The sequence below is a fragment of the Scomber scombrus genome, chromosome 14 (genome assembly GCF_963691925.1).
Source record: "Scomber scombrus chromosome 14, fScoSco1.1, whole genome shotgun sequence".
Taxonomy (NCBI): domain Eukaryota; kingdom Metazoa; phylum Chordata; class Actinopteri; order Scombriformes; family Scombridae; genus Scomber; species Scomber scombrus.
The window spans coordinates 15,111,518-15,134,059 of NC_084983.1; the positions used below are offsets into that span (position 1 = coordinate 15,111,518).

At 40.2% G+C, this 22,542-nt stretch overlaps 1 protein-coding gene across 3 annotated transcripts in view; it reads right to left on the reverse strand.

Annotated features, from left to right (window-relative positions):
• Positions 1–2,728: 2,728 nt before the first annotated feature.
• nbeaa (neurobeachin a) overlaps positions 2,729–22,542 on the reverse strand; it is a 91,744-nt gene continuing 71,930 nt past the window's right edge. Inside the window, exons 34-62 of one of the 3 annotated variants that reach the window (XM_062432473.1) lie at positions 22,338–22,492; positions 21,248–21,374; positions 19,941–20,060; positions 18,393–18,526; positions 17,532–17,593; positions 15,905–15,969; positions 15,263–15,371; positions 14,840–15,006; positions 13,797–13,921; positions 13,516–13,665; positions 13,402–13,434; positions 12,936–13,072; positions 12,507–12,624; positions 11,659–11,761; positions 11,452–11,567; positions 9,769–9,881; positions 9,393–9,533; positions 9,146–9,265; positions 8,570–8,722; positions 8,263–8,427; positions 7,430–7,519; positions 6,386–6,578; positions 5,350–5,421; positions 4,762–4,917; positions 4,327–4,497; positions 4,041–4,142; positions 3,417–3,613; positions 3,115–3,266; positions 2,729–2,819 (exon numbers count right to left, since the gene is read on the reverse strand). In XM_062432473.1, coding sequence (XP_062288457.1) covers positions 2,729–2,819; positions 3,115–3,266; positions 3,417–3,613; positions 4,041–4,142; positions 4,327–4,497; positions 4,762–4,917; positions 5,350–5,421; positions 6,386–6,578; positions 7,430–7,519; positions 8,263–8,427; positions 8,570–8,722; positions 9,146–9,265; positions 9,393–9,533; positions 9,769–9,881; positions 11,452–11,567; positions 11,659–11,761; positions 12,507–12,624; positions 12,936–13,072; positions 13,402–13,434; positions 13,516–13,665; positions 13,797–13,921; positions 14,840–15,006; positions 15,263–15,371; positions 15,905–15,969; positions 17,532–17,593; positions 18,393–18,526; positions 19,941–20,060; positions 21,248–21,374; positions 22,338–22,492 — 3,637 coding nt within the window. The remainder of the gene's footprint in view (positions 2,820–3,114; positions 3,267–3,416; positions 3,614–4,040; positions 4,143–4,326; positions 4,498–4,761; positions 4,918–5,349; positions 5,422–6,385; positions 6,579–7,429; positions 7,520–8,262; positions 8,428–8,569; positions 8,723–9,145; positions 9,266–9,392; positions 9,534–9,768; positions 9,882–11,451; positions 11,568–11,658; positions 11,762–12,506; positions 12,625–12,935; positions 13,073–13,401; positions 13,435–13,515; positions 13,666–13,796; positions 13,922–14,839; positions 15,007–15,262; positions 15,372–15,904; positions 15,970–17,531; positions 17,594–18,392; positions 18,527–19,940; positions 20,061–21,247; positions 21,375–22,337; positions 22,493–22,542) is intronic. The other 2 variants (XM_062432474.1, XM_062432475.1) reach the window with 2 other exon arrangements.

A 22,542-nucleotide genomic window follows, 5' to 3' on the forward strand; every position in this document is an offset into this window, starting at 1 on the left:
ATTTCAGGTTGTCTTACGTCTAAGTATAGTCTGCTGGGAAGCATAAATCATAAAATCCCCACAATTTCTGCAAGGATTTACACAAGGGCTCACAACTCATATTAATTAAAAAACAATATCTCTGGCCCATGTTTACTTTTCTGCACAGTAAAGGCTACACTTTGAACAATCACCAAATGCAAGTGTATATGCACTGAATCTAATTATCACTTATGTCCACAATTTCAGAAAATGATTGTAATCCCAGATTTAAGCAAATAGCATCATGATCTTTTTCTGTTACCGCTTGGTTCATTACTTCCACTGAGGATGAATCTGTATGCAAACCAAATGTTTTATATCCAGAACCAATTTAAGTCATACAATTGCTGTTTTAGTTTGATATTTTGAAAAAAAGAAACACATTGTGCAGACCCTACTGATCATGTTGTTTTGCCACACAAACACACACACACACACACACACACACACACACACACACACACACACACAGAGACATCGCTCAGTGCAAAGATTAAAATGAATGAATTTAATATGATTTAATTTTCCACTTGGGTCTCTCTGCTCTTTGAGCATCACCAGCCTTTATACTTGCATGTACCATTTCCTTGCATGATTTACTGTACTCTGTGCCTTGTGATAGGACAAATGAATGCCACTAATAATTTCCTCCTCTCATGCACACTGAACATGTATTTTTAATGCTTGTAAAGTAAGTCTAGTTAATTACTGAATCTATAATCAATATCCTGTGCTGAAACTTCCAGCAACAAGTTAAAAACTTGAGACTTTACAACCAATTAAATCTAATTCATACCTGGAAAAGACACGGCTCACGCAGATTTCATAACTGTTTTTCACAAAGGTTTCCTGGATTTGATTAAGACAGAAGACAATGCAGGATCAGACCGTACAGATGGAAAGTAGGACGCTAGCGCTGAAAATGGAAGGTGGAAATTTTGTCTCAGGAAGTGCTCCAGAGTAAGACTAACATTAAACAGACATCTGAAATGAAGATTAATTGAGGAAGGAAGGAAGGAAGGTCTTCCTTCCAAACACATCCTTGATGTCTGACTCTCTCTCTGTGCTGCACTACTGCCAAGAGACAGAATATGTGACCAATGAAAAGTCAAGTCATCAAATTCTTTGCATATTTTATTTTTCTTATGATTTTTTTTCAACTCACACATGTCATATTTTACATCTTTGCAATAAAACATGAATACAATAGTTTTTAGGGTTTCATAGATCCAAAAATATTTAACCTTTTTTTGGATACGTAAGTTGAACCTGTCGATAGAGTATGTGCATGTGCGCGTTTGATCAAGATGGCTTCACACATACAGTACATCTCACATTTCATCCTCTCTCCTCCCTCCTTCCCACCTCTATCAGCTACAGAATCAATGATATTGCTTACAACTGTGAGGTTGTAAAACTTAATAATCACACATGAGCTCAACGTTTTAAATACAAACATCAATGCACAAATAATCCCGGAGGGAAAATGGACCTAAACAAAATGGCAGCCGACCAGAAAGAACCAAGCTAATAAATAATGATATGTGATTGGTGCAAAGTGCAAATACAAAACAAACTTTTACATTGATTTGATTCTCTTTTTTTAAATAATCAACAAATGTGGGTAAGTGAAGGTTTCCTTTCCTTTTCTTATTCAGCTGATTAAGTCTCCCACCAAGCCTGAACCAAGACTATATGTACATATTTGACAAAACAATCACCAAATATACAAAGGAAATCATGTTCGTCTTGTGGTTTTCATCCTTGGTGGCACTGGCAAGATCTCTTTTTCGTTACCATCTCCGGCAAAACAATCACCATCCTTGACACCGCCGTTATTACCATCCGTCTTGTCAACATTATAATAATTATTACACAATATTTTACATACAGCAAGTAAATTAAAGCATTAATAAATTAAAGGTGATAAGCGCAGTTCGTGAAGTGAAAGAACAAGTGTAGACTCCGAAGGAAGCAGAGCCTTATTTACATTAAAATTCAATTTAACCCTGCTGCGGGTAAAAGAAAGAATACAAATTATCTTTAAAATAACATAAAATAAAATAAAATGAAGTGAAATAAAATAACAACCCCAGGCAATTTTTCAAGGGTAAATTTAAGATCAAGCCAATAGCACCGGTTTCTGAATAGTGGGTGGGGCTGGTTCATTTCTGACCATTTCTAATCAGTTTAGACACATTGAAGGAGTCTTAATTTATATTCCACCCAAATAATTCTCCTCAAACAAAAAGTACAGAATGAAACTGATAAAGAAGAGAAAAAAAATGGAAAAACTAAACATAGGTTCTTTGTCTGTGAAGCATTAAGCGTACCAGGAACAGCAACTGCGGCAGACCTGTGAGTGGTACGGGTATGTTGGACCTCTACAAGGTCTGCTTGACTTTGCTCTTTACCCCATTCTGCAGTCTGTCTATTTTATTAGCAGGTTTTGGTGTGTATCTTCGGGGTGTTATGTGTCTGTGGTTTACACACGTGTGTGTACATACACATGTGCACAGAGGAAGTATTTCCAGCGCTGTCGCATCCTCAAATCAACTTCCCCCTTGTACTGTAAGGTACTTGTTTTTCCTTCCTCTCGGTACCTGTAGTTTCCCCATGTTGCAGATACTCAGCAGAATGCATCACCTCTTCTCCCTCTTGTTCTTCTCTCCTCCTCTCCAGCCTCCTCTTCCTCACGCGGTCCACCTCAGTACCTGTTCTGGTGTTCATAGTGCCAGCGGTTAAAGTCTATGTTGAACGCCACAATGCTGCCGGACGCCATGCCAGTGATCAGAGTCCTGTGGTTAGAGAGAGCACACAGAGACTTCATCAGTATACCCAACTATACACATACTCCATAAAAAAACACATTTCAGTTTACTCATATCACATTTCCCTGGGCCTGGGACAACATTTGAGGTTTGGGTAAAATAACTTCATCATGCAGGATGCTCTGCAGAGGTGACCCAGTTTCTCTAACATCATTAGTCCTTAAGAAAATGCAGCCCCGCTTTTGGCTGGCCTCTAACAAATAAATTGTCATGCTGTCTGCACCTATTTCTGTTTGTCAGAGTGGCAACGTGACTGTTTTACCTCTGGTCATGTGAGAGGTCCATGGCACGGATGCCAGCGTCACAGCCCGGGTAGATGTAAAGCTGTTTGAAGTCGCATGCCTGCCACACCTCAACAACTCCATTATCACCTCCTGTCACCAAGTTCTGTCCGTCACTACTCAACAGGATCGCCTGGAGAGAGGGAAAAAAGAGAAAGAGCTCCAGTGTGTTAGATAACAGTATGTTACAGTATATTATTTAAGAGTGAATAAGTACAGTATTCATGCATAAATATTCATCAAAAAGAATAGTATAAAACAGTATGAACACAAACAGCCTTACCCGTGTGGAATCATTGACCTCCATTTGGGCCAGCAGTTTTCCATTTATGCTGAAGTTGCAGAAGCGGCCTCTCTCATAGTAGATGATACAGTGACCCTCGCTGGACACTGAGATGAGTCGGGGCCGTTGGCACAGCTCTGGCCCCTCCAGGGCCCTAAGCAGGTCTCCTGTTATAGTGTGGACCAGGCACGGACCCTCTGAGGAGCAAGACCAAAGCAGGAAAGTGTAGAAGATGGCGTCACATGAATTCAGAAAACACATTTTGTGGAAAACATGAGAAATACATCATTTCCAGGATGACGGATGTTTTTGCAGTTTTAAATTTTGAGACAGACCAGTGATGGCTTGTTGATCCAATCAGGTTTTAAAAATGTATCATGTGTGCCAATAAAGGAGAGAACTTTTTTATTGACAGTCTATTTATTGTATAGTTAACATGAAATGATGCCTGTCCTGAGAAAAGGGCTATTGAGCATTGCCAAACCACACTGAATAATTAAATCACTCTAGAATCCTATTTGCCTTTTTAATATTCAATATGAACTATCCAAATAATCAAATATATCTAAAATAGACAATAGAAACCTCTCTTAGGCACACACAGACATTTGAAGACACATTTACCTTTAGCTCCACTGATGACCAAGCCCAGTTCTGCACAGACAGACACACACACCACCTCGTGGTCATGTCCTGTCAGTACTGCCCTGGGAGCAGGATAATCACCTGGAGGAGGAAAGACAGTTACAGAAACATCACCATAAACCTCCAGTTCCATTCTGCAGACCTGTGTTGCTTTCTGAACCAGTGTTCAGTGGCTCACAGTAACTGCAAATACTTGTGCGCACACTGAGACACAAAGACAAGCAAACGTTCACACATGCTGGTTCCACAACATGTCACCACTCACTGTTGTTTGGGTTGTCCCCAATAATGTGGTGTCGTCCACTCCAGTACCACAGAAGTAGAGTGGCGTCTCGGGAGCCTGACACGATGTAGCAGTCTCCTCCGATGTAGGACTCCGATCGGGCCAGACATGTCACCACATCCCAGTGGCCAAAAACTATCTGGGTCAGCTTTCCTGTGGAGAAGAACAAGGGAGATGACAGCGTGTTCCCTGCTCTTATATTTTTGAAGGTCATGGTTTCTTAACAACCAGGATAAAAATACACTTCACTGAACTTCACAGGATTAATCAAACAGGTTAGTGTCACCTGTTTAAATGTCTGGACCAGTACTTAGAACATAAACATAAATAAAAAAGCAAATACATCACTTGGCAACTAAGTCTAAATCTCAACTGCACTTAATGCTCAACATGACCTGTAAATCACACAAAACCTACCAGTTTCAGTGGAGTACACACGGAAGCTCTTGTCCCAGAAGCCGCAGACCAGGATATAGCGGTTGTCGGCGGTAACCACAAAACAGTGTGTGTTGATTTGGATACTCTGGTCTACCAGGTCGGTGATCTGACGCTTGTTCATGCCTGAGTTGTTCGCTAGATGGGAACATCGAGAAGTTGGTGGGTTAATGAGGGCATACAAATGCAATAATGTTAACAAGCTACGTGCTGAACTCTAACCTTTCCTAATCATTCATCACTTAGGTAGAGGGTTTTAAGTGTCGACAACAAAGCAGTCAACCCTCAGATTTTACCCTGTGTCTCAGCAATATATGTACATAAATCTCCAGTGTGTCATGTTGTATATTGACTTCAGCCCCACCAGGCTGCCCTCATTATCTGCTCTCATTATCCTCTAACAGAATATTGTATCCTTAATACTATTACTGATGTCTGCCAGGGATGTTGCAGACAATTTAAACTCCTTCTACAGTTGAACTTTGTAAGCACATGTGGAAGCATGTATTATCTTAAGTTCTAAAAATAAAAAAACAATAAAATCTGCTGCGGAGATCTCCGTGCACTGACCTATGAGAGGGTCCATCTCAATGGGCAGATGATGAGCCTGTTCTAGGGAGTATCCTGGAGCTCCACGGAGACCTGAAAGGTTTAAGGGTCGAACATTACAGGCAGTCATACATACAACAATGTACATAAAACATTAAAGGATGAATGCTAAACTGCACTCGCTCACATAATCCCCTGGTCAAGTGCTCCATGATGAAAGCGCTGCCAGCATCGCTCTGATGCAAGCTTATGTTAAAACATAAGAGCCCCATGTGGCAATCGATAACAAAGGTCACTTGAGCTGCCTCATGACCCTCCATAATCACATTACTGCGAATAATTACTCCTAGCTTATTGTGGTAATGAGGTCATTAATGAGATTAATTAAGGATTTAATTAACAGATATTTCTATGTCAACATCCAGGGTGCAGACAAAATCAGAGCACAAACCACAAACAAAAAGTTTAATTACTACCACCGAGTTCAGCTGGCATTTCACTGGAATTAGAAACATTACAGGCCTCCCACAGTTAGTTTTTGCGATCATTATCTGATTAATACAAATATTTTTGATTAGTCTCTTGAATGCACAAAATAAATAGTGAAAAATGCCAATCACAAGTTCAAAGTGATATTTTTAAATCGCTTTTGTCCCACCAACCTACTAAAAAAAAAAACAAACAGAGAACATTTTTAAATTTGACAAACTAGAACCACCAATTGTATCTTTTCTTTTTTTGGATAAATATCTTAAATGACTTATTGGTTATCAAAATTGTTGCTGATTAATTTTGATCTACTTAATGAATTGACTAATCATTTCTGCCATATCATGAACTGTATTATAGCAGTACAGTTTCAGAAAGGTGCTGCATTGGGGAAAGTTGTGGTGTATATTGTTAGTAGTGAAGTTTTTTTGTGACATTATTTTTATGTTTTCAGGGATTTTGTGGAAGCCATGAGTGCAAGTTACATCAGAACACTCATCATATGGAAATGGCGGTAGATGCAATGTCACGTTATCACAATAACAGTATGCTAACTCATTCCACTCACCGACTGTGTTGTGCCAACGGTTGACGGCAAACAGCCGGCTACACGTCACAGTGACGGCTGCTGGTATGCTGAGGTGGGGGAGTGTGTTGGCTGCGACGTGTGTGACGGGGGAGTTGGAGGGGAACTTGAGCACCATGATGACATCCTGCTGCATCTGATCCTTAAACATCAGAGGACTCTGGGGAAGGAAACACTGGTGAGACAGACAGAGAAAGAGAGAGGGGACAGAGAGGAAGAGAGAAGGACAGGGCGAGGAGGGACGGTCAGGAGGAGGGAGGGAGGGAGGGGGGGGGGGGGGGGTGAAAACGGAGGAAGAGGGAGAGACAGAACAGATGGGACAGAGAAGGAAGCGGGAGAGCGGGAGGGAAAGGAAAAGGTATATTAGTGGGAGAGCAGGGTCAGAGCAGGTACACACACTGAGGGTGGCTCTAGGCCTAGGAGAGGAGGTGGAGGCACTGATTGGTCGGGGTTCAGGACTGACAGGTTTGGGTTGACATGGATGGCTCTGATGTGGAGACACAATGGCCTCATTCTAAGGGTAGCAGGAGGGACAGAGAAGCTAAAAAACACCATTACATACACTTAATGCATGTAATAAAATCTCACGAATCCATACACCTTGGAAATGGATTTCACTCATATCTATGTGGGAATGGCCAAAATGAACTGATATGTGGGGCTGAAATGTGTTCAAACGTGAAAAATGAATGCACACAATACAGTTTCAAAGCAAAAATGTGTCACATGTAACGTTTTCAGTAAAAAAGAGATCAGTTCAAACTCCTCAACTTGTCTACAAAAAGAATAAAACATTGAGAAACTATCTTTATGTTCCCAAGGTGAACATTTTCTCTTATTTTTGACTTTTTTTTGTTCCATATTTTGCTGGCTCTGCAGCTGAGATCTGAGATGTCGAGTACAGCTGACTTAGTGATTCTTGCAAAAGCCTTAAGTGAAGAATTCTCTGCATATGTAAGTGCATGAATACTGTTGTGAAAAATAAAATTTAAATAGTATTTGATCTGTCTGTTGATGTAGTCTTACCAGGTGCATGGCAGAGGAGCGAGGTGGGTGTGGCTCAATCAGAAGCTGGGAGGGGACCTGTCCACATAGCTGAATCTGGGTCTCAATCACCTACAATCAGAAAGACAGATGACGTTAACTCAAATGGCAATGTCAAAGGCCAAAGCATAAATGCCAAATACTGCAGTTCTCACTGTCTCCAAAAGCGATACCCTCATGTTAAAATGGCTTTACAGCAGAAATAAATATGTTTACAAACTGATAACTGACACTGAAACTTAGTGTGTTTTTTTAGTTCATGAAAGTTAACTAACATTTTGGACGCCTAAAAAGTCTTGTTCAGTGTCTGTTGTTATTTATATCTAAGCATTAGACTGTAAATGCACTGTGCTGACCAAGCTTACAGCTAGCAGCTGGTGATAGCATCAGCTTCACCCCCTTGTCCAAATATGGTCACTTCTGGCTCCAGTTCACAAACCCCTGGGTGATGTCATGACGCCTACGTCCATTTTTTTTTTAAAGTCTATGGGTTGTCTAAAGCCATATATTGCTCTTCCTCTGTATATATGCCTGTTTGTCTTGTGTTTCTGAACTAAATATATGTACGATGAATTAATCTCTAAGGAGAACAATTTGAAAAACAGAACAGACGTTTCTCAGCCATAAGGAGTGTTGAAACTATGTAGTAACTATTTATGTCAGAGCTATAAGCGCTACATCCATCTGATGCTGCGGTGGGACCTTAAAAAAAGCACTCACCATCACAGCATGGGGACTCATGAGGAGAGTGATGGCTGCACTGTAATAATTAATCTGTGAATCAAACAAGAGTGATGTGTGTCATGGAAACCAACCTCACGTTGCGCAGTATCTAGAATGTCTAGGTTTATCGCTCCCTCATAGGACAAGAAGTTGAACACATTGAGACCTCGGACTGCTTCAGGCCCTCGCTGCTTGTAGCCAAATATTAGATCAATCCACTGGTGAAGCTGGCATGACACAAATTCGCTCTCCAGCGCCTGGACAGAGTAGCAGGTGCAGAGAGGAGAAAGAGGTCAAGAAATTGTGATCTCTTCCCTCTCTCAAAGGGATTTAAAGGCAGGGACAAAAGTTTTCAATTTAGCTCTTTATATTTCAGCAAAGACCACATGTAACTCTCACCATGCGGTTAATGCGAACAAAGTCTTCAGGTTTCTTCGCCCAGGCAGGAAGCTCCACGTCACACACGGGAATTCCATCCTCACGCAACCCCAGCTCATACTCGTTGCTGTTGACAAACATCTCGGGCAAGTAGTAGAACTCTGGGATCAGCTCCTGATGGGCACGGCAGCAACACAATGTTCATTTTAACACCACTGTCATATCCTTTTATATATTATTGACTTTTTCTTTTTATCTGTAAAGTCAACTTTTGAAATTCATTATGAGCTGAAAATGTAACTTGTTCTGAACCTTTTTGAAACTAATACTGCTCATTTACTTGCTGCCTTTTTGTTTTATTTGATTAAGCCATCAGAGGAGGCTTACAGCTAAAGCCAAATTCCAGTAGAGCACAGTCTTTATAATACATTTTTTATTAGAAATGTGTTAACCAATTTCACCTAAAAAAAACATTATTTTCTACACTATTGTGTCCTTGGTTATGTGTCTTAATGCTGATAGATTTCAGGGTGATTCTATTGGTAACTATTCACTTCAATGGCTCATTTACTCCTTACGCCTATCAGGAAAAATTACCTTGACATCAGCTGTGTCCCTCTGGCAGTTCCTCCACGCATGGCCGATGCCAGAGAAAGCTCTCTCTGGATGGTCGAACTTGCCATCATTTGCGTTGAGGAAAAACGTGGTGAAGGGCTCCTAAAGGCACAAGAACAGAAAAAATGATTTTAAAAGAAACCTTTGTCGTGAGGTCTGGCATGCCTTCAAAAGGTAAGTGTGCCTTCAAAAGGCACACTTACAGTAAGTGTGTGAAGCAGGTGCTTACTATTCTGAGCATCCACATCAGTGTTGAATGCGCAGTGGAGTAAAGGGTTGTGTAGTGGTCAGGAGCCGTGCTGTCTTCGTCCCATGTCTCATAGCGCTCTGCGTAAAAAGCTGCCCTCTTGGGATTCAGCGCACCGATTGGCTGGAAGAAACCAGAGAGAAATGATTGCAAATGAATACAAGAAAGAACACACATGCAGTTTTCTTATTTTCCCGTCAGAGAGCATAATATTATGCTTTCAAAAAATTCATGTTTGGACCATAAAACTAAGAAGCTCCATTACCTGTATTTTACCATTTAATTGGGTTTATAGCATCTTCATAACAGCTCAAATTAAATTAACTGGAAAAAATATATAATATGTTTGTGTTCTCACCTTGGAGAGGTCTCTGAAGTTTCCAGGTAGAGTGAGATCCAGCTCTTCTGAATCGTAGTTGGTCAAGACCCAGGGGAAGATAGGGTACTGGTTCAAATCATTATAGGTCCTCCCTACAAGGGGCAAAAAAGGACATAGTGGATGTATAAATATGACTAGCTAAATATTTTTGACACCGGATAATCCCATAATGTGACAACATGCTACAGTGTTGGCCTGTCTGTGTTTGTCTTGTTGTTTTTACAGATAATGTGCTGGGCTACAACATGTACAGCATGTTTACTTTTGCAACTTGACATAAGAGTGTACTACTACATCAGTTGGGGTTTTACATTATCAGGGCATTGCATAGTATATTGTCATATTGTCAAAAAACATAATAGTGGGCGGCTGTGGCTCAGGAGGTAGAGCGGTCGTCCACCAATTGGAAGATTGGCGGTTCGATTCCCGGCTCCTCCAGTCCACATGTCGATGTGTCCTTGGGCAAGACACTTAACCCCAAATTGCTCCCGTTGCTGTGCCAACGGTGTATGAATGTGTATGAATGATTAGCTTCCCCTGATGTGCAGGTTGGCACCCTGCGTGGTAGCTCCTGCCATCAGTGTGTGAATGGGGTGAATGAAATGTATTGTAAAGCGCTTTGAGTGGTCGAAAAGACTAGAAAGGCGCTATATAAGTACAGGCCATTTTACCATTTTTTTTTTTTTTTACCAATTTTCAGGCTTTAAAACTCCAAGCCAAATCAATCAGCTGTTAATTTAGTAAGACTAATAATTTCCTGATATGAGTACAGATGAAGTGCTAGATTGGTATTAGAATGAGGATGTATGTTATAGTGACTTTCAATGTATTATTTTAGGGCTGCAAGGATTAATCGAATCAATATAAAAATGTACTGGTATTTTAATAATAGAATGATCATTTTCATTTTTAAGCAAAAATTCAAAATATTAGTTTAGTATAGTATAGTTTCAACTTCTCAAATGTGAGGATATGAAGCTTTTCTTCCTCGTCCATGATTGTAAACTAAATCTGATCTTTGGGTTTTGGACTCTTGGTTGATAATTTAAATATATAATTTTTTGCTCTGGGAAATTATAATGGGCATTTTTCATATTAATACATTAATTGAAACAAATAATAGATAATGAAAGTTAGTTGCAACCTTACATTATTTACATTACTTTGTAGTTCATTGTGATTCTGGATGCATATATTTGTGTTTTTGTTGAATGTATTCACAGATCACTGTTATGCAAAAAGCAGCTGAGCTGGTAGTGTGTCTGAAGATTTATCTTAATCCAAATCTTCGTCTCTTTGCATTGGATTCTTGATTCATATGCATGGAGAGAAATACAAACAAGGCGAGTCTGCAGTTTCTGGCAGTGCAGTTATTTTTGGACAACGCAGCACAACGGGAGCTGTCAGAGCACCCACATAAAGTCACATTAGTAAAATCCACACACAATATGCTAGAAAATGTCACATCACACAGTTGAAAGGCACTGATGAGGAGAAAGTAGTGTTTTGGTTATATGTGGTAACATAAAAGCTTCCACACAGCACAGAGGAGAAATGAATGTTTTGAGTGCAAGGCAGACCACATTAGACAAGGTTGTGTGTTTGACCACTAACAAGTCCATATATTAATTTGAGGATAGCATCCATTATAACAGAATTTACCTGCAATAGTGTTTAGGAACATGAGGTACTCAAAGTTGGAGATCTCTCTCCTCTGCCAGCGCTGCGTCATGTTGGAGGACTTGAAGAGCTGACGAGGAGTAGCCAAGGAAATCCGTCTGGGAAACACACAAACACATTGTAGGAAAATAAATGTTCAAATTCTCACAGAGAACAGTGGCGGAGTAACTGGCTGTACTCTGCACTTACCTGGCCTGTGGCAGGCCGTAGCTCGTTCCTACTCCCACCCGTGGGAGGCTGTAGACCACCCTTTTGACTGTGGCCTGGTCAGGGAAGTTAAACATCACAGACGCTGTTGAGAGGAAGAGACAAGATATAGTCAACATATAAAAAGTAGAAACTCAGTACCTCATGATGAACACTTTGTACTGGGACATTATTTTGAACAGCCGTGGTAGGAATTAAATCTACAGTCATTGTTAGTGCTCTTTTTTCTTAACTAGAGTAGACAATAACAAAGCACACTTCAGAAGGAAAGAGATTAGATGAGTATGATCATACTTGGGAGGCTATAAAGAGGCAATACTCCAATGTGGATGCACTTCACTTTGCTCTTACTGCACTTGCTATGCTTTTCTAATGTTCTTATCCCAACATTGTTTTAATTTAATTATTGTTGTACTCATTACTTATTGCTTGCGAAGCAATTTTATTCATTTTTAAACATAATTTTGATTTTGATTTTCAATTCCTCACACATCAAAGTAATCACCAAACTGGCATCAATGGTATTTTACATCATTGGCTCAGTGTGTTATACATTAGTGCCCTGTTCTTTCTTGTGATTATGCATTAAATAAACTGGCTAATTGGCTAATTTTGGCAAAACTGTTTTGAACTTGAACTTCAAGGAGAAGGAAGACACAGATACAAATTACAAAGCCACTCATTATATATTTATAGGCTTGATGAGTCAATAAATAAAATCAGTGGCTAAGATTTATGGTGATGGACTTCTGATAGTAGCTACATACAGTGCTGAAAAGTCAATGAATGCGAGTATGGTCATGTCAGTAATAAGAAATCTGCAGACTTACTTCTGTTGGCCATGAAGACCTCTAGTCCAGTATTCTGCAGCAGGTAGCGTCTGGAGAATACGGCTCGGATCTCACTGAACATCCATTTTCCGTGCAAACCCTCTGAGTAGGCCAGTACCTGTTGAAGTTGGACATAAAAAAGCATTTTAATATGGAGAAAAGTGCTTTTTAAAGACCAACAAATCAATCCCAAACTATTTGGATCAATAAGTGAAATGAAGCAGTGAGTAAAAAAGTAAACAATTGTGAAGCCAATCTCCTTCACAGAATGGTTGTCTGAATCTTTGTGAGTCTGGTGTGTGTGTGTGTGTGTGTGTGTGTGTGTGTGTGTGTGTGTGTGTGTGTGTGTGTGTGTGTGTGTGCGTGTGTGTGTGCGTGTGTGTGTATGTGTGTAATGAACAATAATCAAGAAAGAGAGCATGGCCTTACTTCAGCATCAGTCTTCTTAAATGTAGGGTCCTCCTCATCCACCTCAAAGTAGATCTCAGTCGTGGTGATGGACAGAGTGCCTCGAGCCACCACCACAGGAGCTACCAACTGAGCTGGGGTACTCAGCACCACAGGACCTGGGAAGGCAGAGATATTACTCAGGTATTACTACATTTGGTATTCATAGCACTGACAGGATCATGACACATAACTATAAATAATCATCACACAAAACAGACACTTATAATGCCTATAATACATCATTTCATGTTAGTTAAGACTGATTATTTATTTGTTGACTATTGTAAACAACTCATCAGTTGTGTAAATCAGAGAGGAACCACTGGATTAAATTAGGTATCTTAGTTTGATTTGGATCAGCATCAGTTTTTAGTAAGTTACTTCATGTTCTTGAATCAGATAAATCATCTGGATGGTTAGTTTATCTGCAAAACAACCAACTTGCCTCTGGAGGTAAAAAGTCGTGGACGGAAACGTACTAGAAACAAAAGTCATACACAGTTTACTGTTTAGTCGCACTGTAGCATGATGTGTGTGTCTTTAGGTGCGTGTATCTTACCTGCAAGGTTATCAATCTCTTTTTCCTGCAGCAGGCTGACAGCATCATCGTCTCCCTCCAGCATTAACTCCGCCTCTGGGTTCTGGGCGACCACTGATTGGCTGCGAAAAGTCTTCTTCGACTTAGGCCCCTCCTCCTCTTCCTCTGTACCTGTTTCAGTGGATTTTTGCATGTGAGGGTTGTGTGCAAAAATAAGTAAGTCAAATTAAAAAAGGAAGTAAAATGAATAAGTAAAAAGTAAAATCACTAAGTCAGTAAATATGCAGCAAGTATTTACTGACCGTATTCCTCCAGAGGTTTGAGTGACACGTCGGCGTGAGTGGATCCAAAGGCATTCCGCACAAATCTCCGTCTCCTCCTCAGGTCGTCCTCCCAGTAGTCTAGACGCCAGAAGTCATGTAATTGGCTGAGGGACAAGATTGGAGGAGCAAAGGTAAAACAATCAAACACTGATTAGCTGAGAAAAAAAAATCGTTTGTAGATAGAGCCAATAAATAAATACATTTAATGAAGCAAAGAGATGAAAAGTTGAGTTTAGTCATGCAAATCTGAATGTAATATTCAATAAGCACCATACTAATGGGGCAAATATTAAAAGTACAATCTAGGCCAGAGCACTTCACTTGTAATTAAAATTTTTATGAGTGTAAAAAGTGTTTATTAACAGCCTGTACATTGTGGCGCGCATTTCACTTCATCACCAGTGACATGAGGACGACAGATTTCAGATGCTGCGTGTCACATGTCCTCAAATTAAATCACATGCTGCCAGCCTGGAGGCAGATCTGGATAACAAGCCATCATTGATTTAATGTGTGCATGTGAGGGCGCTAAATAAGGAGATCAGGTCTCAGCTACGAGACGACATTAAGATTCAGCTATCTGTATGTGCAGTAGTTGATGTATGGTAAATGATCTTAAATAAGACTTGCATGCATTGGGCGTTACATGGATCATTTTATCTTTTATAAATGTGTTGGTAAATTGATTTATTCTTCAATATTTCAGCACTGATCATATCAACAATCTAAATTGAAAGCTTGAAATAGATTTTTAGATGTGAAAATGATGATACTCTACTGGCTTTATCTGTTTTTGGTGTAATTGATGTACAATAATACTTCTACTGTATCTACCCAAATAGAAGCACTAATACACAGGCATAATGTGTTACAGTGACCAAACATGACCCCATTTTCTCATTATATGCAATAATTGGTCTAGCTCTCAACCAGTATAACAACTCCTGTCAAATGATATGCTATGCTATTGAAAAATGTCACAGCGTATAATCTCATACGTTGTTCTTTCATCGTCAGCTCACCTTTGTGACATTGTCCCCCATGCTCCGTGCTTATTGGTCAGGATGTTGAGGATCTTCTGTTTCAGCTGGTTAGCAGTCACATGATCTCTGTGTTTAGCGGCACTGATAAGGTGATCACACATTTTCTCTTCCTCTCTCCGGTCTGCAGCGTACTGGGCACAGTTAGACTGGAGAAGAGAGGGAGGTAGAAGCAAAAAGGGAACAGAAACAGTTAGAAACCAAAGAGTGTTACCATCAGAGATGAGAAGATTACTGCGACGTTTGTTGAGATTTTGATAAAACTAATAAACCCTACTGAAGAGATGTTCAAACTCTTCAGCTTGGTATAGGAGACTGACAATTTTTAGGGACTATAGCATAAAGCATACAATTTAGCAGTATAGCTTGTTGATAATATTTCATTGGTGCTTATACAGTAGGTACCTCAAATTCAGCATGTTTGTGTACATCCTCAGCCCTCTGTCTGTTCAGGATGAACTCTGCTTCATTGGCAACACGCACAATATGATCCTTCATGGCATGGCATAACAATCTGGTGAAAATGTGAGAAATTAAACAAAGTAACAAAGATTACAGGCAATCTAAATCGCTGAGACTGAATATAAGCAAGTTTTCATCAATATGGCAACCTTTTATAAATAATTTTAAGTATGTTGTATTATTTGCAGTTAAAGCTTTAAAAAGTAGCATTCTATGATATCCTTTTTTCTTTTGATGTATATTTATTTATTTTCTTTTTTACGTACTGTACTCTAATTAACTTGTACTTAATGAACCTAATAACTTAATTGTGTACCAATGAACTGTTTGAACAACAACAACCAAAAAAAACACAAGATTGCAGGCTTTGTAAATAGACCAGCACAAATCAGCTGTAAATTTAATTGTGCTTTAATGATTCGACTTCCTACTGAACACACATGGCACCATGCACTTAATTTGGCAAAGTTCTCATTAGGTGTCGGTCATACCATTGGCTGTTAAGCACTGATAACAGTGTTGGTGCAAAATGTGTGAAGCATGGGGAATTATGTGGGGCGATAATCAGTGAGTGTGAAAGATTACCTTCCCTCATTGATGAGCTCAATGAAGGCCAGTCCAGCGTTCTTCTGAATGGAGTTTTGCCACTCCTGAGTGTAAAAGATAAATCAAAATGAATAGGTAGTGGTGGCTGATATGGATATAACCTATCACGGAAAATGTAATTTCCTGGAAATTTGATTTAAGCTCCATTTATCAACACAATTATCAGCAATGTCTGTTTTTGGGCAATCCTGTGATTAAAATAGTTTAAAAGAATAATGAAAATACTTGCTCAGAAAAATTGTGCAGATCCAAAATTGCCTTAAATTTTAATTTTAAATGCAACATTGTCCATGATGGCCTAATGTAGTATGTATGTTCCACTGCCTTATGTATGATTTCCACGATAGATTACAGAGATTAAAATAACTTTATTCAAGAGGAAATATATAGTATTATCATATAAAACCGGCTACCAGGTACACTACCACAACACTGCTCTAAATAAGGATTAAGAAAAAATGTAAGAGCTACTGCCAATGAAAATGCACCCAACTAAGAGCTTGTGTTTTATGTGTTTGTGCATATGAAAGTGCAGACTTCTGAGCAGGATAAGAGTGTTGCTGAAAGCCCCAAACTATCAAAGCTCCATTAGCTCCACCAGCTCTTGCGGCTGAGAAGGACACGTGGGAGCTTCTCCTGTTACATCCCCCCATCCATCCAGGATCAATATCTGGGCTAGGGTTTGCTTTCCCGAGCTTCTAATGGCAGACAAGGCCGGGGCCAGGGGTAATACTATACGTGCTGACGAGCAGCCAGCAAGGAGAGTGGTGGGGAAAAAAAGAAAAGGGAGTGGTGAGAGGAAAGAGCAGGGTGGAGAGTGCTAGAAGATGAAAGCAGTTGTAAGTGAAACACTGAGTCAAAATGAACCAGGGAAGCAGAGGTGTCTGATGGCGCAGTTCAAGATGGGGCAGGAAAAAAAGAAGAGAAGAAAGTATGTATCACGGTAGTGCAGTTCAAGAAAAAGAAGCGCAAGAGGAAAGAACTGAGGAGCTCCTACAAGGTCAAGAGCTCTTAGAAGCGAGCAGAAACCAATAAAATGGAGATCAGTGGGGAGAGAAATTCTAAATTTAAGGACAAAGAACACTGATCACCTTTGCCATCAGAGGAAAGCTCTTAGTGGTAAGTGCCTCTCTCTTGTCACTCTCTCTTTTGAGTGTTATTCAGGAAAATACTGATATTGGCTTTGAATGCAAGTACTGTACATTATCCTGATTCATTTCTGAATGAATGTGTGCTGTAGGGCCAGTAATTTAATATAGTAAAATCCAGTAAAAGAAAAGTTTATGTGCATGTGATTGATATGGAAAATGCTTTTTATGGCCTTGATACTAATGTGGGGAAAACTATGGAGTGTTGATGCATATAAGTTGATATTATATTTCATCTGCAATGCGCTCATTACATAGTCAACCCTGCCTCACAGGGCAGATCAATTACTCAACAGTTTCCTGTGTGTACTTGTACAGTTATATTATTATACTATATAAAAACAAGCTTTCAGAGTGAGTTAGAAATGTGACACATGAAGGTAGACCTTTTCAGGTTTTGACAAAGTAAACTATATGTGGGAGTACAATAAACAGAGGAGAGGTGAGGTGTTACCAACCTGAGAACAGAGCAGCATTACGAGCTCCACCACAGATGTACTAGACTTCATACACACCAGACCTGCAGCACAGAGACATACAGCCAAGTCAGGAGCCTCTCTTTCTTTTCTGTCTGACACACACACACACACACACACACACACACACACACACACACACACACACACACACACACACACACACACACACACACACACACACACACACACACACACACACACACACACACACACACACACACACACACACACACACACACACACACACACACACACACCACTTCGAGACACAAAAATATCATCAAAGAAGACACTGTAGTGTCCATGGTTCGTGAATATATACAGTCATTGTAGTCGTGTTTATAAAAGCATGCCACAAAGAAGACAGGAACAAACAGTAGAGCGAGAGGCAAGGGCGGAGCGAAGAGGGGGAGAAAGGGGAATGAATAGGAAGTGAACATAGAGACAGTGGATCACAAAAACAGGACACCAGGAAGCAGGTGGGCAGAGGGAGGAATGCATCACATTTAGTACAATCTGTAATATTTAATACAGTCATATTAATACAAAACTGAACATAATCTGATCTAAAAAATATCTTCATTATCTAGCTAGCTGATTGAAAAAGGTGCAAAGTGACTGACTTCATACCTGCTTGACGAATGAGTGAAGCAGCCAGCTCAAAGACACTTACCAAGTCATTCACTCACCACTCAAACAGTAATACATCCACTTTTTACACATCCATTCATTTTTCTCTCATCCTTTCTCTCTCTCACACACACATCGCAGTGAGGGACAGTGAATGGTGAGACTCCACAGAGAGACGCCAGTTAGAGAAAAAGGAGCCGTGTACAGCACCTGTACCTTCTATGAGCAGTTCCTGCCCATGGCTACCCAGCAGCGTCCTAGACAGGAAGGGTGCAAAGTCCACAAAAATTTCCCTCAGCAGGGGTGCCACCTTCTCCAGAGCGCGCTCCAGCTTGGTGGTGATACTGTGGTGGAAATAAGTGAGAGAAAGATGAGGAGAGTATAAAGTAAAATAAGCAACATAAAGATGAGGGTAGGAGAGCGTGTGAAGACAAAGACAAGCGTGCAAGAAAGAGATGAGAAAAGTCAGCAAGTAAAGATATGTGAGAAAAGGGTAGGAGAGAGAAATGCAAAGGACAAATTACACAGTAGAAGAGACAGGAAAAGGCAGGATTAGAGAAGTAAAAGAGAAAGGAATAGAAAAATGTCTCAAATGGACACAGGAGACGCAAAAAATATACATTATGTAATGATGGTTTGGTATGGAAGCACTATGCCTGGGTTAGTACTGGTAAGCAAAGGTTGATGGTGCTACAGTTTTAGGGCTAACTGTTGGCATTGTGGGATAAGTGAAGTCAGAAGTGCAATAAAAGCTTAACCTCAAATTAAGAAAACTGTCCTCAGCTAAGCTGCACTGGAAAGTATTGCATCTTGCTTTTGCTCAAGCCAAGTAAATACTATATATCTTTATATCAGTGCTTTGTGTGTGTGTATAGGTGTAATCACGTGCAGAGTGAAATGCTCCTTTATCCTATGTTAAGTTGAGGAATGAAGACAGTGAGGCAGGAAAAGTATAGCAAAGCAGAACTATATATGGAGCAGCAATGGCAGTGAAGTGCATATTCTTGGCTGTATAAGCATGTGGTTTCTGAAACAGACCTGGGTCACTAGTGTTTACAAACCTTTGCAAAAGTTACACTTGGATCTGTTCAAATGACCAGTGTGTAAGATTTAGTGGCATCTAGTGGTGCTGTTGCAGATTGCAGCATGCCCCTCCCTTCCCCTGCCCCTCCCCCCTCAAGCATGTATGAGAAACTATGGTGGAAATTCGCAAAATATGCGAAAGCCCCTCTCTAGAGCCAGTGTTTGGTTTGTCCATTCTGGGCCACCGTAGAGACATGGCGGTGCGACATAGCGGCCTCTGTGGAAGGGGACCCACTCCCTATGTAGATATAAAGTGCTCACTCTAAGCTAACAAAAACACAACAATTATTAATTTCAGGTAATTACGCACTGATTAAAACATACTTGTGAATATTATATTAAATTTCTGCCAAGTGTGTTCCACCAGATGCCACTAAATTCTACACATTGCACCCTTAAGAAAACTGATGTTATTTGCAAATACAGTTTGACTCAGGTCTGTTCTGGAGTTTGGGGTTAGTGTAAGAAGACATGCCAGAAGTGACAGAGCTGAGTGCGCTAAATATAAAAAATATGAGCTGCTAGCATAAACCAAAAGTGATGCTAAAAAGATCCTTTCACGCATGGCACTCTGGGAACATTTAGTAGTGGTTGGGCGAAGCAGAGGGTGTGTGGTGGAGGTCGGGCAGAGGTGGGAGGGGTGGGGGCATGGGGACAGGACGAGTATCTCCTTGCCTAAAACACTGTCCTGCATCTCGGGGGGCTGCCTGGAAGCCTGCCAGAGAGCTAAAAGACTTGAGCTCAGGGGGCGTCTGACCGCTGCGCAGCGCACACTGCGCCACCTCACAATAGGCACTGCAATACAAACCACACACACACACACACACATACAGACACACACGTACAGACATGCACACTGATTAAGGAACACATGCACACGCACGCATCTACCCACTCATGTGTGTTCACTTTTAGAAACACACCGTAACTGCACATATCAACAAACTGTCTAACATGTCTAAGGAGAAAGTACATTTACAGAAATATTACAGTACAAACTGCTACAAAATAATTATATAATATTGATTATTGTAATTCTATTTCTAAGAGACAGTCTCGTGATGCAAATCTTAATAAATCTTATATTTTATCAGTTTGTTTCAGATGCCTGCACAAAGTATGGAAACAAAAATAAAACACATTAACAAATTACATTAATAACAATTGTATTTACATTTACAAATATGGATTTTCAAATCAATAGAGACCTTGTTTACTTGTTATTATTGAGTTACGGATTCATAAATTGTGATATTATCAAACTCTATATTGTAATTGTGACATAAAAACACAGTTGCCATGTCAAGGATGAAGAGCACCATAGTGTAAACTGAGTGAGATGCGTGGATGTGAGGGAGCACAGATAGTGTTTTTACAAAGCATTAGAAGACTATTATTATTGGCTGTTATCAGTACATAAAAAGCAATATTGGTATCAGTCCTATATCCTTTCTATAACTGATGACTCTGTGTGGGTCAGGCGTTTTTGTGACTTTTTGTGATTGTTTGTCCCCCACTACAACTGCCAAATTAGCAGAAGAATGAATATTTGTGGTAATGTTGTAGTTTGTTTAAATGGATAATGGTTAGCGGTTCTTTACATCTACATTGGTCCTGACATTCTTAAAAAATAATATGGCCTGATATAGGTGGGAAAATGTCAGGTGATTTTATGTTGGCCTAAAAAAAAGCATGTAGGTGCACCCAAGTTGTTCCCAATTCCAAACTTATCTAACCCTAAAATATCAGTAATGACTATGAGGGCAAACTGCTGGTAAGAACTCTTTGAAAGTGATGAAGACCTAAGAGTGAAGTGAAAGAGGGACAAGAATGAAGTGGAAAAGGGACAGGCACCCGAGGAAAAACAGACAAATCAACATAAAAAACACAAAAGCCAAAAGGAGGGAAGAAAAAAAAGGAAAATGCGGGAGGAAAGTGAATGGCTGAAGCATTAAGAGCTTTGCGATGGTGAGAGCTCTGACCTCATATTCTCCATGGAGTCTTCTGGCATGGGTGCTACCGTCTGCACTGCTGGCAGATTCTTACTAGTGGCACCGTTGACAAACGATGAAGAGGAGGAGGAGGATGAGGAGGCAGAGTCTGTGGCACCTAGGTGGGACAAAGAGATAGGAATCGAGGGAGTGATGAAAAAATAAGACAAGCCTTATGGTAACATGAATCAAGCATGACCGAGATAAGCGTGCAGGATAATATTACAGGAAATGTATTAATGTCTCTGATCAATTGCGACCAAATTCAATTTGGATGGAATTTCACTGGACATGCTGCTGCTTGTCTTCTAGTAATGGCCCCTGTTTGTGAAAATAGCTTTGCAATCAATACCCAGAATCCGTTCCAGGGAACAAATCCCTTCTTTGTCCATTATGCATTTTTGATACAGTGCAATATGTCTGACAGGCTAACAAAGCCTTGAATACTCTGCTACAGTGTATCCGTTGATTATGATTCAGTGTAGAAACAACACTGATTTGCATGTCACCTGATGTATATTTGATTATTATCCCGTTACACTACCTTTATTCATGTTTAATAACATATCAGGGCCAAATCCTTTCTAATACCTATTTTTATCTACATCTGTCTTTTTTCTGGATAGAGTATCAAATGTGAGCTGTGTAAAAGGCACATTATCAAGCGTAGGAGAGTTCACTGAATTCACTTCTAATGGCTAAAATATCTCACACTGTGCTATGTGTAACTCCATTCATCTGGCAAGTAAGTAGACTAAGACAGATCACGAAAAGCAGTCACTTTGTTTAGTTGGTTTCTGTTCTAGTTTGTTAGAGAGCAGAATAAAGCATCAAAGAGTTTTGGAAAAAGAGAAGAAATTCAGCCTTGCTTCATTGAGCAGCATTTGTATTGCTTTGTCATACTGCAGGTGTCTGTTTGTTGCCTCTCCTTAAAATTCACACTGAATAGATGAAGAGCAAAGACTTCAAAGGGCAAAAATATAGAGTAAGATATAGATGTAAGAATTAAATTAAAGCGCCAATAAGACATGGGTGTATATATTATGTTATAGGTGTATTACATCTGCACATTATCTCTCACCTGTAGTGTTGATCATGCTCTTGGGTGTTGCTGTCGCAGCAGCAAAAATGTTGGGTGTGCTGCCAGCAGCGGCGGCTCCGCTGGTGGTGGGCGTGCCCACTGTATTGACTGACAGGCTGCCAGGTGGAGGTTTTTTGACTGGAACCACAACACTCCTGCAACATCAGACAAACATGCACGCACAGCACCCTTTATGAAATACTCC